The sequence below is a fragment of the Saccopteryx leptura genome, chromosome 2 (genome assembly GCF_036850995.1).
Source record: "Saccopteryx leptura isolate mSacLep1 chromosome 2, mSacLep1_pri_phased_curated, whole genome shotgun sequence".
NCBI lineage: Eukaryota > Metazoa > Chordata > Mammalia > Chiroptera > Emballonuridae > Saccopteryx > Saccopteryx leptura.
The window spans coordinates 235,547,463-235,562,456 of NC_089504.1; the positions used below are offsets into that span (position 1 = coordinate 235,547,463).

Here is a 14,994-nt window from a genome sequence, read left to right on the forward strand (position 1 = left end):
AACAAATCCTTGATGTTTTATTTTTATATTTGTATTTATATTACATATTTGTATGCTGACATGTTTTATGATCTGCCCCTTAAAAGGCAGCTCTACAAAGGCAGGGGCTGTGCCTGTCTTGGGCACAGCCATTTCCCCAGCGCCAGCGCCCTGGTAGGTGCTCAAGAAATCCCACTGGGCTGACAAGGTGAGTGAATGAGTAGATACACAAGTAATATACGCCTCCTGCTTGGTGCAGAGTCTGGGACACAGTAAATACCCATGAAAGTTCAGCCAGGTGCTTACCCTCTTTCCTAAGGCACAGACCAGTGACCGCCCAGGCAGGTGGGACTCATCCAGAGCCTGCACCCCATCCCCCAACCTCGAAAGTGATGTGAAATGCGCACTTGTTAAGCACTTCCTGTATGTCAGGTGTTTAACAGTTGCCCAGGCTGTGCTGGTTCTCACTTATTCCAACCCATCCCACTACCCACCAGACAAGTCCCCGAAGAACCCTCATTTTACAGGATGAGGACACTGAAAAATCCTGAAACGGGTGATTTAACTTGCCCAGGGGTCACTTAGCCAGCACATGGTGGAGGGGAGACTTAAGTCCACGTCTGTACATTTCCAAAGCCCTCTTTGTAGAGAACAACCCTGGACCCTGGAAACCACTTCCCACTTTTATTCCAGCCTCAGCCCTCTGTGGCCTTGCTATTGTTTGTGGGTTCTGGAACGTTCTGTCTGGCTTCTACGTGGAGTCCACCTAGTCTGCTTGGCTTCACACAACGTGCCTCTTCCTGCCTTTGTGGCTCAGAGACAATGCGTTTGATTTCCTTCACTCCCCCTTGCCTTTCTTGGAGGCGGAGGCAGGCCATTAGCAAATTACTTCGAGCCTGGCTCTGGAAAACATTTCAGGGCACGCCTCTGAGGGCTCCATTCCGCCTGCCATGGATTCTTCTGCCCTGCTCTGAGTAAACACCAGCCTCGGGCAGGACTTGGAACCAAACGGATTACTTAGATAAATCATGTGAGTCCAAGTCGTAAAAACTGAAATCCTGCCCCCCCTTTATGACCAGCTACAGCTATTGCTGCTGACCCTAAACTCACTTTTAAGTAATTGTCTGTGGCTTTAACAATCGCTTCCCATAAAGAAAATATTTAAGTGAAATCTGCAGGTAAAAGAGATGTGTGTGGGTCTTCCAGTCCACTGGGTATCTTTGAAAACAATGGTTTGGGAGAAAAGGTTCAGTTGTCACAGTCGCTGACTCTTAAGGCAGATGGACCACATGGCACCATGCGCCACTGCCCCCAAATAAGAATAGTAGCAAATGTAAATGCACAATGATGATAATCCCCATTCCACAGATGAGGAAACTGAGGCATGGAGAGGGGAGGAGTCCACCTGAGGTCTCACAGATAGGGGGTGGCAAACTTGGTCCCTCTGCAGCCATCCCTACTCTGCCCTTGTCCTGCTGAGTCAGCATCCTGTGCTACCCAACAGAGAAGGCACTTACATGTGCACTATGTGCTCATCACCACGACAGGTACTCGTTCAACCTCACAACGACCCTGAGTTCTCCCCCATTTGAAAGAGGAGGAAACTGAGGTTTGAGAATGGGTCAAGTTCCCTCAGCAAGGACAGGGAAGAGGTTGATTCAAGCTCTCAACCCAGTGCCAGCTGGTGCCCACCAGTCAGTAGATGCCATATGCTAAGTAGCCAGCAACCCAAAGCCCAGGTTTATTTTGCATTTACATATTTAGTAGTCACTTCATTGGAAGCACTGTAAGAACAGTGACTAGAGGAGGCAGCGGCCTGCACAACCCAACTTCATTCATTAACAGAGCAGTACCCACACGTTACATCAGGCAATAAGGCCCAGGGGTTGTGGGTCACACAATGCCCAGGGTCACACAGCTCCCAGGGTGGGAGAGCTGAATGTTACAAACTCCCACACCATTAACCACATTGCCAGAAAGGGACCAAGAGTGAAAGGGAGAGGAGGAGAGACACGCACATAGAGACAGGCAGGACGAGAGAGACAGACCAAGACAGAAAGAACGAACAAGAGGCCCACTCAGGTTGGGTTGGGGGTTTTGTCTCATAAATGCAGGCCCCACTGATTTGTCCAGGGCCAAAAAGCAGCACAGACCTACAAGAGAAGATGTCATATTCATGAGACACCTGTTTGCACCTTACTTCTCTAGTTGCTGTGTGGCCTCAAAAAAGTCACTGCACCTCTCTGGGCCAGCCAAGGGAAAGCTGGGTCAGTTCCTGCACCTTGAGGACGGGTGTGAATGCTTGTGATCTCAATTGTACAGATGATCGGCTTGAAACCTGGTGCATTCCAGGGCTCCATCCCTTATTTATGCATTTGTGGGGTCCTGTAATGACCATGGAGCCTCACTCCAAGGCTGGGCCCAGGGAAGGAGGCCAGTTTAGCCCTTTACCTGGCCTTAGCCTCCTGTGAACTGGAAAATACACTCAGGTGTAAAAATGCCAGGCTCCCTCTGAGTCCAGTCCTGGTCACTGATGTATGCTGCCCTGAAGTTTTCAGGAAGTCCTGGAGAAATTCTATGCCATGAGCTTGGCTAGAGAGAGCCCTGAGGTGGGCGTTGGAGCCTGGGATTCTAGCCCTAGCTTTGCCACTCACTTGCTGTGCTACCAGGCAGGTGCCTTTCCCTCTCTGGGCCCACCTCTCCAAATCATCAAGAAAGTCCTTGAAATTGATTATGCACCATCCCCTAGCATGATGCAGGCCAAGTTTTTAAAGTTTTTTTTTTTTAATTGATTTGAGAGAGAGAGAGAAACTTTGATTTGTTGTTCCACTTATTTATGCATTTGTGGGTTGATTCTTGTATGTGTCCTGACAGAGGATCAAACCAACAACCTTGGTATAGCAGGATGACACTCTAACCAACTGAGCTACCAGACCAGGGCTGGCCAAGGTTTTAATCATTAGCTGTCATTCCAACCTGTCTCCCAAACCCCATCAAGCTTTCCTGAGTGAGATATGGTGCAGCCCTGGGATCCAGGGTGAGCCCCAGTCCTGGCCCACCCTCACCAAGCCCCAGGTTCATGGGCCAGTGGGCAAACCCACCCACAACCTGAGGTCCCCTTAGGTAATCAGAGAGCAACCATGAGACTTTGCTCACTGACAACAAAAGCCACAACTCAACATGCACACGACATGGACAGTCAGTCATCCTGGGAGGCTGAGAGGAGACGAAGCAGGTGTCAACTAATCTTCCCTAAAAATAGCGGAGGACAAGCGTTTGTGTCAGGGGCTGGAGTGTCGGTGTTATGGATAAATCAATTGGCAAAGTTGGTCTGACTCCTGGGCTGGTCCGTCAGTACGGACGTGGGATCCAGTATCAATTTCCCGACCACTTCTGGACAGAGGAACTCCAGCGTCAGGGGAATCACCACCGCATGCCTCTTCCCCAGACACGGGGAACAGGAAACGGTGGGGCTTGATGGACAATTACCCTGGAAGAGGCAACTTCCCTGGTTGGATCTATGGGACCCCCCCCCCCTCCCCACAGGGGGAGCGTGCGAGGGGAGGAGTTTTGGCTGCTGTTTTAATTAAAAAAAAAAAAAAAAAGAACACAAACATAATAAGCTTACAAAATCTGGTGGCTCCGAATCCGGGTGCCTTTTTCTTAGGGAAGAAAACCTCTGCTGGCTGCGAGCGGAAAAGCGGCGGAGGGATTCCCGACTCCGGGAAGCCAGGTGTCGGAAGGATGAGGTGCGCTTGAAGGGGGTCCGGCTGGTGGGCTCCCCGCTGGCCCGCTCATGGTTCACCGTGGTGGTCACTAAGTTGAGGGCATCCTGAAAGGACCTCCTCACGGTGCCCATCCACTGGGTCATGTGGGTTTGGGCCACGGTGAGTTTATCTCCCAGGTAATCCATGGGGCCGGGAAGTGAGGGGGAGAAAAGCAATCAAAATGCCACGGTCCTCTCCCCTCTCTTCCTACTTGCCGCTCCTGGAAGTTCGGAGCGTGCTTGGAGAGCAAAAAAAAAGGCAGCAGCCCTCTTCAGCTAAACCGAGAGTGAATTAACATCGCCAAGCCAGCAGCCGGCTGCATCCGTGGATCTCACGCAGAATTAGGAGAGAGTTCAGGGTCAGGCTGAGAGTCCACCCACCGGCAGTGGAAAGTCAACACGCTGGGAGGTCCAATATCCAGTCCCTGGCGATCACCCCACTGAATCCACTGTGACCAGGAGCTTGAAGGAACCAGCAGCACGGGCTCCAGGGTGTGTCAGTCCCTTGAGGTGGGGGGAGGAAGAGGCGGTGGCCCTGGGCACCCTCGTTCTCACTTTCCCCCAGGTAGGCGGCCCCTCCCAGGCGCACACTGGAAGGACCCCATGGGCAGGCTGCCGCCCATTGCTGCCCCCTGACCAGCTGCCCACGGCTGGGCCCCGCTCACCTGACCCATGCAGGTTTTCTGTCCGCTGGCCAGAGATTTCAAACCTGTCGGCCGGCAGGCAGCTAGCTCATTTCCAGAGGCAGCCAAAAGGGCCCCCGGGTCATCTGGCTGAGCAGCCCGGGATGACATCAGTCCCTGTCTTAGCGAGGGGCTTCGCTGCCCAGGAATGCAGGAGGGGCCTCAGGAAAGCAGACGCCCAGGGAGTTGACGTCCGCCCCCATTTTTTTTTCCCCCAAGTCTCAACTCGCTCACCGTCCCACGGGGTTGATGATGACTTCACGTGCCAGGCTGCCTACCCACCCTGTGCCCTCGCGGCGGGCGCAGGGGGAGACGCAGCTGCACGCGGTGCACGCGGGAGCATATGTGCACGTACGGCAGAGATCTGGCAGCCCTGGGAGGTTGGAACAGTTGAGAAACTGCCTCTAGGGTGGCAGGCCAGCTTCCCCGGACCTCTGGCCGCTGTCAGTCTGTCTCCCTCTGGCGGTCTGTTTCTCTATCAGGCTCTCTCCTCCTTCTCCCTGTGTCTCAGTTTTCACTTCTCTCTCTCTCTCTCTCTCTCTCTCTCTCTCTTTTCCAGCAATCTCTCCCTGCCTCCCTGGAAGGAAACACCCAACCAGGTGAAACAGCCCTGGAGGTCCCCCAAGGAACTGGCTGGGCTGTATTTCAGTACAGGCAGGGTTGCCATAGCAACGCTGGGGCACAGCATCTGCCCCATCCTGGGCGGGTGGGCAGGCTCTCAGCACAGGGAGCAATGGGAATGATTCATGGTTTGCACTGGGTCACATGAGCTCCTGGGTTTTTAACCCTTATGGAGCCAGAGTAGTTGGAATGTGGGGGGGGGGGGGGAGGGGTTGGGGGGAGGCAAGACAGCAGCATGTGAGACCAGAGAGGGGTGGTCAGAAAGGGTCAGTCCCAGAGGGGAAGCACACTTGTTGCTTTCTTCTGATAGTCCCATGATACAGATGAGGAAATGCAGACTCAGAGACATAGATTCACTTGCCCAAGGTCACACAGCAAGGGTACCACCAGGGCATGGACACAGGCTGTTCCCTCCCCACCATTTTCCAGGTCCAAGAGGGCACCTGGACCAGAACTGGAGCTCGGTAAATATTTTCTGCTTCAACATCGAGTCCGACACTGAAGCCTTGATCAGTCTGACTGCATCCTGAGTGTTTTCTCCCACCTGCGTCACCTTGGTTCTGAACAAATGTTTGCTCCCTAGACACTGATCAAAGGGCCACCCTTGAGAGAGATTTTCACGAAGGCATCAGATGACATAGGCCCCTTTCTTCTCTAGCCTCCTAGTCCTATGGCTGTTCATTCAGTTTTCCATTCTTCCATTCATTCACTTAAACACTCAGAGAATGCCAACTCTGTACCAGTACGAGACTAAAACTGGTCCCTGCTCTTGAGGGCTCACAGTCCGGCAGGACGCTACAGCGGTGGCTAGTATTTACTGGAGCATGAGTCCTGATGCCATTCCAAGTGCTCCCAGAAATTAATTCATGAATTCTCGAATGAACCCATTTGACAGAGGAAGAGACTGAGGCCCATACAGTTGAAGTCATCTGCCAAGGTCACACCAAGTGGTAGGCAGCCTCTTTGCCCCCTGTTCATTACACCCTGGGGTGTTCCCCTGCTACCACAGGGTGAGTCTGTGTGCCCAAAAGACGAAGGCAGAAGTGACAGTGTGTAATTTCCATAGCTACGTCATAAAAGACACCATAGCCTCCATTTTGCTCTCTGAGATCACACTGGCAGCAGCCCATGTTGCAAGGATGCAGAACAGTCCTATGGACAGACCTCCATGGAGAGAACCAGAGGCCCCCCCTATCAGACAGTGTGGATGTGCCAGCCATGTCCACTTTGGAAATGGATCCTGCATCCCAGGTCAAACCCTCAGATGACAGCTGCCCTAGAAGACACCTTGACTCCAACCTCATGAGAGACCCTGAGCCAAAGCCACCCAGCCAAGCTGTTTCCAAATTCCTGACCCATAGAAATCACAGGAGATGCAAACGCCCAGAGGCAGGACAATGGCCCATGGGGAAACGAAGTGCTTAGAGCAGAATGGGGGACCAAGCGGCCCTCACGGCAGCCAGGGGGTCTTGTACGTTAGGGAGCATCACCCATCACGCAGATAAGGAAACATGCAACGGGCCCCACCCAACACCTATATAGCCTCCAGGGTCCCAGGCCTCCTGGACTCTCAGGTTTGTTCATTTTCCTCACCTGAGTGTACACAGCCAGCCCCTGGCAGCAGGCAGGCCACTTCAGTGCCCTGCTCCCTCACCCCGTAGGACAGGAACTTCCAGGTAGAAGCCAACATGAGAAAGAGTTGACTGAGGTCCTCCCACACTCAGAAATAACTAAAGACCTGGAAAGAAGCAAAGCTTTTGAACAGATCATCTGGACACAGAGGTAGGTAATCTACTGGGAACCTTCAGAAGGAAGGTTAAACTAAATCAAAGCAGTAAGTAAAATACCTTCAAAATGATAATATCCAGTGTTGGTCAGGCTGTGGTGAGAGAGACACATATGTCCACAGCAGATGGAAAGACAAATCAGAATATTTCCTGAAGGGAATTTAACACCCCAGATAAAAAGTCTTTAAAATAAAGATCTGCTAGTTAATGACATCAGGCTGAAGTGTACTGATGATGTCTGTAACTTACTTTGAAATGCAGAAAAAAATGACCAGCTGGCTAGATTTTTACAAAGCAAATATAGCAAATTTCAGCAATTACAGAATCTAGCCAGTGGGTATATGTGTGTACTCTGTACAATATTTCTGTAGTTTGAAATTTTTCATAATAAAAGGCTGGGAGTGGGAGGATGTATCTGCCTTTTGACTCTGAAGTTTATGATCTAATTCCACACCCCGTAATCTGCCTTTGGAAATGAGAATGATCTATACAAACATTTTGCTGCAAGAATATTTATTGTATGCATATATGTATATATGTTTGTGGAAAATTAGTCAGAACCTAATTGTCTGAGACTTGCTCAGCACAGCAATGAGCCATAATGACATCAGAGGCAAAGGGAGAAAAGATGAGTAATACTGATCCTGTCTTTATGTTATAATGTCTATAGTTTGTTCATCATGGATTTTTGCATTAACTTTGATTTTTTTAAATACTGCATTACAGTATTATTTACCTGGATTATGGACCTCTTTTTTTTTTTATGCCCCTTTATATTTGCATCCTTGGTGAATACCTCAATCACCTCATTTTAGTCCCAGACCTGGATTTTCTAAATCAACACAGTCTCATGATTCAGGGATTGGAGATATCTGCTTCTAGCTCTTCTTAGCTGTGTGACCCTGAGTAAGTTACTTAACCACTCTGATTTTCAAAGATGAAATCATCCAACTCATCACTGTCATTGATGCTGTCAGCAGCACTACTGTCTGCTAGGCATTGTTATTACATCAACATCACATCATCTGCTCCTCTCAACAATGAAATAAAGTTTGTACTATGATTATTACCCCCATTTTATAGATGGAAAACCTGAGGCAAAGGGAAGTTCAGTGACGAGTCCAAGGCACACAGCTATTAAGTGGTGGAGTTTGCCACTCCCAGCTTCATACCTTTAACAAGGCAGAGGATGTCCTGGTCCTTCCCAAATCATTCTGGATGGAAGGCAAGTGTGGGGAGAAGCAGAGGAGACCAGGTGGCGGGCAGGCTCACACAGCTCCGCCTCCTTCCACACGACGGGAGACGGGTGCAGAAGGGAGCTGAAAAGCCAGATTGCTTGCTTGCCCCCTCCTGCCTCCCTCTAGGTACAATGTGCTCTGAGAGCGTGACTATAAAAAGCGCCACTCTGAAAACTGGGGCAGTGCAAGCACTTTCCCCTCCAGAGGACTTTTTCTGCAAACTCTTCTGTTCTCTCCAGGAAACTCCAGGGATGTTGCTGGGCACCAAAAAGGAAAGAAAGCCATCTCCTTACATAATCAATCCAAAAAATTCTGGAGGAGCTGATGAGATCCAGGAAACAAATGGGAATTGGAGTCACAATGGGAGGCGGGGCCCAGAGAGCACCATTTCCAGACAAGCGTGTGCAGTTATAAAAATCAGAACATTGGTCACTCATTCATTCAACAAACATTTCCTGTGCATTACTGTATGAGCTCTGTGCTGGCCCTGAGGGGATCAATAGTCCCTGAACTGCTCAGAGTGGCTCTCTGATCCTCAACCATTAAGTTGGAAAGGTATCCCAATGGACCACCTCAAACCTGAGGCTACCATTTTCTCTAAGAAATCTGAAACAAACACACATACTCTATAGAGAATTCCTGGTCAAATGGAAGAAAGAGCCAGAAAAGAACAAACAATTGCAATACATGTGCCAAGGGCTATGATCGACAAGTGAATAACATGCTATGGGAACATAAGAGGGAGAGTTCAAACCCAAACAAGAAAGTGGGAAAAGAAGGAAAAAAGAGAAAAGAGAAGATGATCATTTATTGAGGATCTGCGACTGGAAAAGGAGTATCTGAGTGGGGTTTTGATAGATGATTAGGAGTACTCCAAGAAAGTTAAACAAGAACAGCATGTTCAAAGGCCAGGGGGCATAGTCATATTCAGTCTTGACCCCAGCTTTTGCACATGCTGTATCCCTGCCTAAAGTTGCCTTCATCTATTTTCTATCTTTACTAAACCACCTCCCACCCCAAGACTACATTCAGCAACTTTTCTAAATCTTTCCCATGAATTCTCACTTATATGACCCTCTTTACATCCTGCTTCCTCAAATATTCAAAATTCTAGGAGTGTGTATCCTGGACCTAGAAATATACTAATATTACTTTGTGAGGAAGATGGTGTGATAAAAATAATAACAACTATTAACTGAGGATTTACTATGTGCCAGGAACTGGTTGCCCACATGTCTCACCTCATTTAACCCTCTCAACAATCCTATGGGGAAGTCCTATGTTAATTATCCCAATTGCACAGGAGAGAAGTGAGGTTTAAGAAGCTGACAGGACTTGCTCAAGGTCACTGAGCTGGCAAGGGGGGCTCTGGGACTTGAACCCAGGCCTATTTGATTCCAAAGCCTTCCACCTTCCAGGGCAGAAGTCTGGCTCTACCAGCACCTCTAAGACCCCTTAGAATGGCCAATTCTGCCCACACCCATGCATGAGAGAAATGACTTTTCTACACGCTCCTCTGGGTGTCCCAGACCTCCTGGGGTAGGAAATGCCTGAAGAAGAGTTGTTTGGCTGTAAATCACATTTCCTTCCTTGCCAGCTGGCCTGAAGATCATTTCCTGGGACCATGTGTGGGAAGGGCCAACTTGGGGACCCAGCTTACACTGTTTTCTCTCCCCCTGGGATGGAGCATCACTTTTGGAGGGCCAGCTGATGGCTCAGGGTCAGCCTTTAGAGCCTGAGTCATGGTTTTCTTATTGTGAAGAGGAGAGATGAGAAAGCCCACCTACTTCAGAAGCTTGTGGTAAAGAAAAAACTAAGATCATTCTTGCCTAACATGTAGTAAACACTCCAGTGGCAGACACGAGGGATGACAGTTACTCTGCTCTAATTCCTACCATCTCACTGTTCAAATCCTAGGATCCTAGATGGTCAGAACTGAAATGGCCACCAGAGACTTGGCCGACCTTCCATTTCACTGAAGAAACAGGCCCATGTGGATGACCAGCTCAGGGCCCTCAGTAAATCTGTGGCAAGTGCCCTCTGATTTTCCACAGGTGACACTCATGATCTGGACTTTGCAGCATCTCTGGCCTCATGTCCCACCTATTCCCCTAGTTTCTCTCCACCCCAGCCACAGGGGACAAATGGCCATTCTGGGATGCACCATGGTGCCTCTTGTTCAGCCCTTTGCACAGGTTGTTCCCTCTGGCTAGGACATCATTCCACCCTTCCTCACCTAGTCGTTAATCTATTGTCCTCCATAGCTCAGCTTAGGTACCTCCTTCTCCAAGAAGCCTGCCATGATTCTTCACGCCCATGGCAGGTTGCCTCTGGGCCCCCACCCTGCCATGGCGCCCCCACTATGTCATCAGCACACTGGGCTGAGACATGGCTCACCCATCAGTCTTCCCATGGGGCTCTGAGCCCACGGGCGGCAGGAACAGGCCCTGTTGACCCTTGCTGTCAGCATGCAGCGTGCACAGCACTCGCCATGCCTACTGGGTAAAATGAAGGAACCACTGAGGCTTGAACCTGAGTCATACAACTCCCAACATTCCTCTCCCTAGGCTAGTTTCCAAGGCAACAGGGAAAAGAATTCTGAGGGGAAAAAATACCCTAAAAAAAGAAAAAGAAAAAAAAGAAGTGACTTGATCTTACATGTCAATCCCAGATTATTTATAAACCAACTCAAGACTATTTCCTTGTGTTTGTCACATTTTTATTCAAATAGTTATCTGAATGGTCTAAGATGCCCTTAATTAACCTTGGGAGGGGAGAAAAAAATCATTTGGAAAGGAAATCTTTCTAGAAACAGCCAGGAACTCATCTTCCTTCTTCATCAGGCTCTACCCTGAGTTCAAGTGTAGAGTGACATTTTCCACGCTGGGGAGACAGGCCCCTCCTGGCGCGGCGAGGCCAGTCTGTAATTACAGCCCCTCTTCCAAGAGCGGGCGCCTAAGGGAGCTGGGTGCCTGGGCCTCCCATAGAATGGAACCAGCTGGGCTGAGGGCACCTGATTCATCTGAGCAGGCTAGCCACCGGCTTTGGGGACACTGGACCCCAGCACACTGCTACACTCTCCTGGCACACCCAGGGAAGGAGAGGGGGACCCACTGAGATCTCTGTATGGTCCCCTTGATTGGGGTTGGTCAACGTGTTTCTTTCCATCACAGCGGCTGAATTTCCACGTTTGGATCATCGAGCAAAAGAGCAACACGTTCTTGGGGAGCAACAATTAGAACTGGGATGGGGGGTATGTGACGTCCCCTAAGAAACTTGTTTCTGAGCAGTGAACTAGCTATTCTTGGCTAAACTGCCTAAGCAGCACCCCAAGATTTTAAGGATCTCCGTGAGGATCACAGAAGATTGGAAGAATGAGTAGAAGGCCTTTCTTTCCTTGGTCCCTCCCTTCCTCCCTTCTGACTGCAACAAGCATCTAACTGAGCACTTACTATGTGCCAGGCGCTATGCCAGACACTGGAGAGACAATGAATAAGAGATCCAATCTCTGGCCCCCAGAGGATTTTATTTGGGCTTTGCAATAAATATAATAACAAACTGAAGTAGTTCTCACTTGCCGAGGGCCTCTTGTGTGCCCTGCCACCTCCTGGACCTGTATGACCCAAGAAGGTGTAACCATGATAGTTAAAGACCAGGAAATGGAAGCTCCAATGATGAAGCCACTAGCCCACGTCACACAGCTGCTACGCCCAGAGTCATGACTTGAACCTATATTTTTTGCTTCTTGGATTTTTAAAATAACTTTAAAAAATGTAAAACTCATTCTTAGCTCACAGGCCATAGGTAATGAACGTTGCACCGTATTCCTCTTACCACCAGGTGAATTAGGTGAAGTAATGAACAACTCATCGTCTGACATCTTTTGTTACTTTCAGCATCTTCACTGGTAAAACAACAGCAGTGTTTCAAGTGTTGGTGAAGATGTGGAGCAACTGGAACCCTCAGGGGATGAGACACAAAGTGGTACAGCCACTCTGGAAAACAGTTTGGCAGTTTAACTGATTGTATACCGATCCTATGTCCCAGCCATTTCACGCCTAGGTATTTACGCGGGAGAAACAAAAGCATGTGTCCACACAGACGACTGCACAGACATAAATGTTCACAGCAACTTTATTTCTAAGAGCCCCAAACTGGAGTCAACCTAACGTCTACTAAAAGATGAATGGCTGCACACACTGGTACATCCATGCAATGGAATAGTCCTCAGCCACAAAAAGGAACAAGCTATTAACATACACCGTACCACAGAGATGCATCTCAAAATAATTATGCGGAGTGGAAGAAACCAGACCAAGGAGAGCACAGAACGTACAATTCCACTTACATGGAAGTCCAGAAAACGCCAAGGAATCCAGTGCCAGACAGATCAGTGGTCACTTGAGGCAGGGATGGAGGGGGGACGGACTCCAGAGGGGCACAAGGAAACTTTTGGGGGTGAGGGTTATGGCCATTATTTTAACTGTGGTGATAGTTCCGGGGGAATATCCATATGTCAAACCCATCAAATTGTATACTTTAAATATGTACGATTTATTGTATATCATTTATATCTCAATAGAACTTATTTAAAATAACAGGGAGGCTTTTACACTAAGCAGAACTCTGAGGGTAAGGGGCATGAGGTGGGTACGCCTTGGTCAAATGGGACCAGCAGGAAAGCAGCAGGGAGGGGCAGGCGGGAGCCTGGGCAGCCAGAGGCCCCACCAGACCTCAGGTGTCCTGGCCGGACGCTAAAGCTGGCTCTGCGGCTCTATGTGCAGCTGAGGACAAATGTAACGGAGCTCCTGAAATGTCCTGACCTTGGTGAATGGGGCGCCGGAGGCAGCCCTTGCACATGGCTCATGGGCAAGCAGCATTCTAATGGCACTCCAGTGTCCAGGACCCAGGTAGGCTGTGCTGACCGCCCACAAGTTCCTTCTGAACTTCCCAGGTGCCGGAATTGGCGTGTGGGGTGCCAGGTTCACCAGGCACTCTACAGCTGGTCTCTTCTCATCTGATGAGACCCAGGGCACGCACCAGAATTCTCCGGAAGCTTCAGACTTTTTTTCACCCCTCCCAGAAAGAACAGGAAGAACTCCCAGCTTAGATCTACCATCTGCGACAGGCAGGGAACAGCTCTGGCTCTGCAGCTTCGAACCCTCCCCCTCTGTCTGATCCCAGGGACAGTCTGACTGCCAGCAGGCCCGGCAGAAACCTGGCCTTCCTCCCTCAGGTGCTGCCTCTTTAAAGACTTCTTTCCTGGCCAGAGAACGACAGGCCTGGGGCAGGGACAGGAAGTCGAGGGCTAACCAGAGGTGTAGGTCCAGCGAAATCATCACGGACCAGGGAAGACACAGACCACAAACAGGAAACAGACCTCCGTAAATGCTGCTGAACCGGGGAGTGGGTCTAGCAGAGGCCCAGGCATGGAGTTGGCTGGTGCTTGGTCAGGGTCTGCGCTCCACCAGTAACCTAAGACGTGGCTTAGGGCAGGTCCAGGCACTGCTGGCCTCTGTCCTCCCAGCCCAGGGGATGCCACTGACAATCAGTAAGAGCCCTCAGGTCAGTAAACTCATTCACGCCACAAAACCATCCCCAGGATCTGTAAGCTCCCAGCATGGGCAGAATCACCCGCCTGTGTTTCAACAGTAAACATTTCTGGTCCCACTGAACCAACTCCACCCTGGTCCCACTGGGGCAACACCCAACGTCCTCTTCATCCGTTCCGACAGAACCACTCCTCTCTCAAGGTCTGAGCTGACAGTTTGCATTCCCCCCAAAAGGGACCGAGGTTATACAAAGAGGAAGCTGCCACCACGTTCCCATGTACACGCCCACGTGGGGTCCTGGGGTGACCCAGTATGAAAACTAATCAGGATGGGGGTGGGGGCGAAGCGGGGTCAATGAGGTGCTGCAGGCCAGCGTCTGGCTGGGAAGCAGAAAGGAGTGGGGATGGCGAGGGTGTGCGGGGGAGGTGACAGTGTCAGGAAGGATCCCCGGGCCCCTCCCTTCTTACCCAGACAAGTCATTACCAAGCTAGGGGAGGAAACGGCCTTTCCTTTCCCTTCCCCTTGCCAAGTGTTCCGATTTTAAATGGACTTAATGAGATCCGTCGGAGGAAGGACTTGCCGAAGTGACTGAAAACGGTATGTGGTAATGAGATGCCAGCAAGTGTCACTTAATGGGAACCAAGTGAGCAGATACAGGTCAGCGAAGGGGTGGCCATCACTCACGACGCACCTGCTATGGGCCGAGCACAGGGCTAGACACACCGCGGGTGCCGCTCTATCTTCTACGTCACCGACGTTCCACCAGCAACCCCCCACACTGGGGTCCTGTCTCCTCTTGGAAGATGAGAAATCTGTGCCCCAGATCTGCATCCTCCACTCTCTTCTCTTCCAGCAAACAGCACTACCACCCGCCCCAATGTCCTGGCCAGAAGCCTAGAACCTGCCTTAATTCCTCTTCTCCCCTCACATCCCTCTCCCCCACACTCAGAACTACAGCCTGAACCAGATCCCTTCTTCCCCCATTTTAAAAAAGGTTAGTCTAATTCTGAGAGAAGGAACCAAACCATAACTACAATAAATACTCTCGTAAGCAAACAACAGTTCTGTTTGTGATGGAAGGGACCGGGACATTAACCCTCACTGGTTGACCTCGTCTCCACCTCAGCACTGGAATCAACCTCCCATCACCTCTGGCTTCCCCCCTTTACCTCCCACCCCTTAAGTCCCCTTCTCCCCAGTGCCCAACACAAAAGCCTGGATGAGCTTTACCATCCTCCATCCATCATGTTAGCCTCTATCAAAAGTGCTTCCTCAGTTCTCTGCCTTAACCAGAATAAACCCTAAATGTGTTGCCCTGGCGCTCAAGGCCCCTACCTTCTCCCCACCCCCCTCCTTGCTCATTACCGG

General features: G+C 50.2%; 1 protein-coding gene across 16 annotated transcripts in view; it reads right to left on the reverse strand.

Annotated features, from left to right (window-relative positions):
* Positions 1 to 14,994, reverse strand: part of KIAA1671 (KIAA1671 ortholog) — a 177,627-nt gene that overhangs the window by 59,306 nt on the left and 103,327 nt on the right. The window contains exon 1 of one of the 16 annotated variants that reach the window (XM_066370626.1): positions 3,608 to 4,879. The exons of the other annotated variants lie outside the window; for them this stretch is intronic. Coding sequence (XP_066226723.1) covers positions 3,608 to 3,892 — 285 coding nt within the window. The 5' untranslated portion in view covers positions 3,893 to 4,879. Of the gene's footprint in view, positions 1 to 3,607; positions 4,880 to 14,994 lie in introns of those variants that run through there. 16 annotated transcript variants of the gene reach the window in all.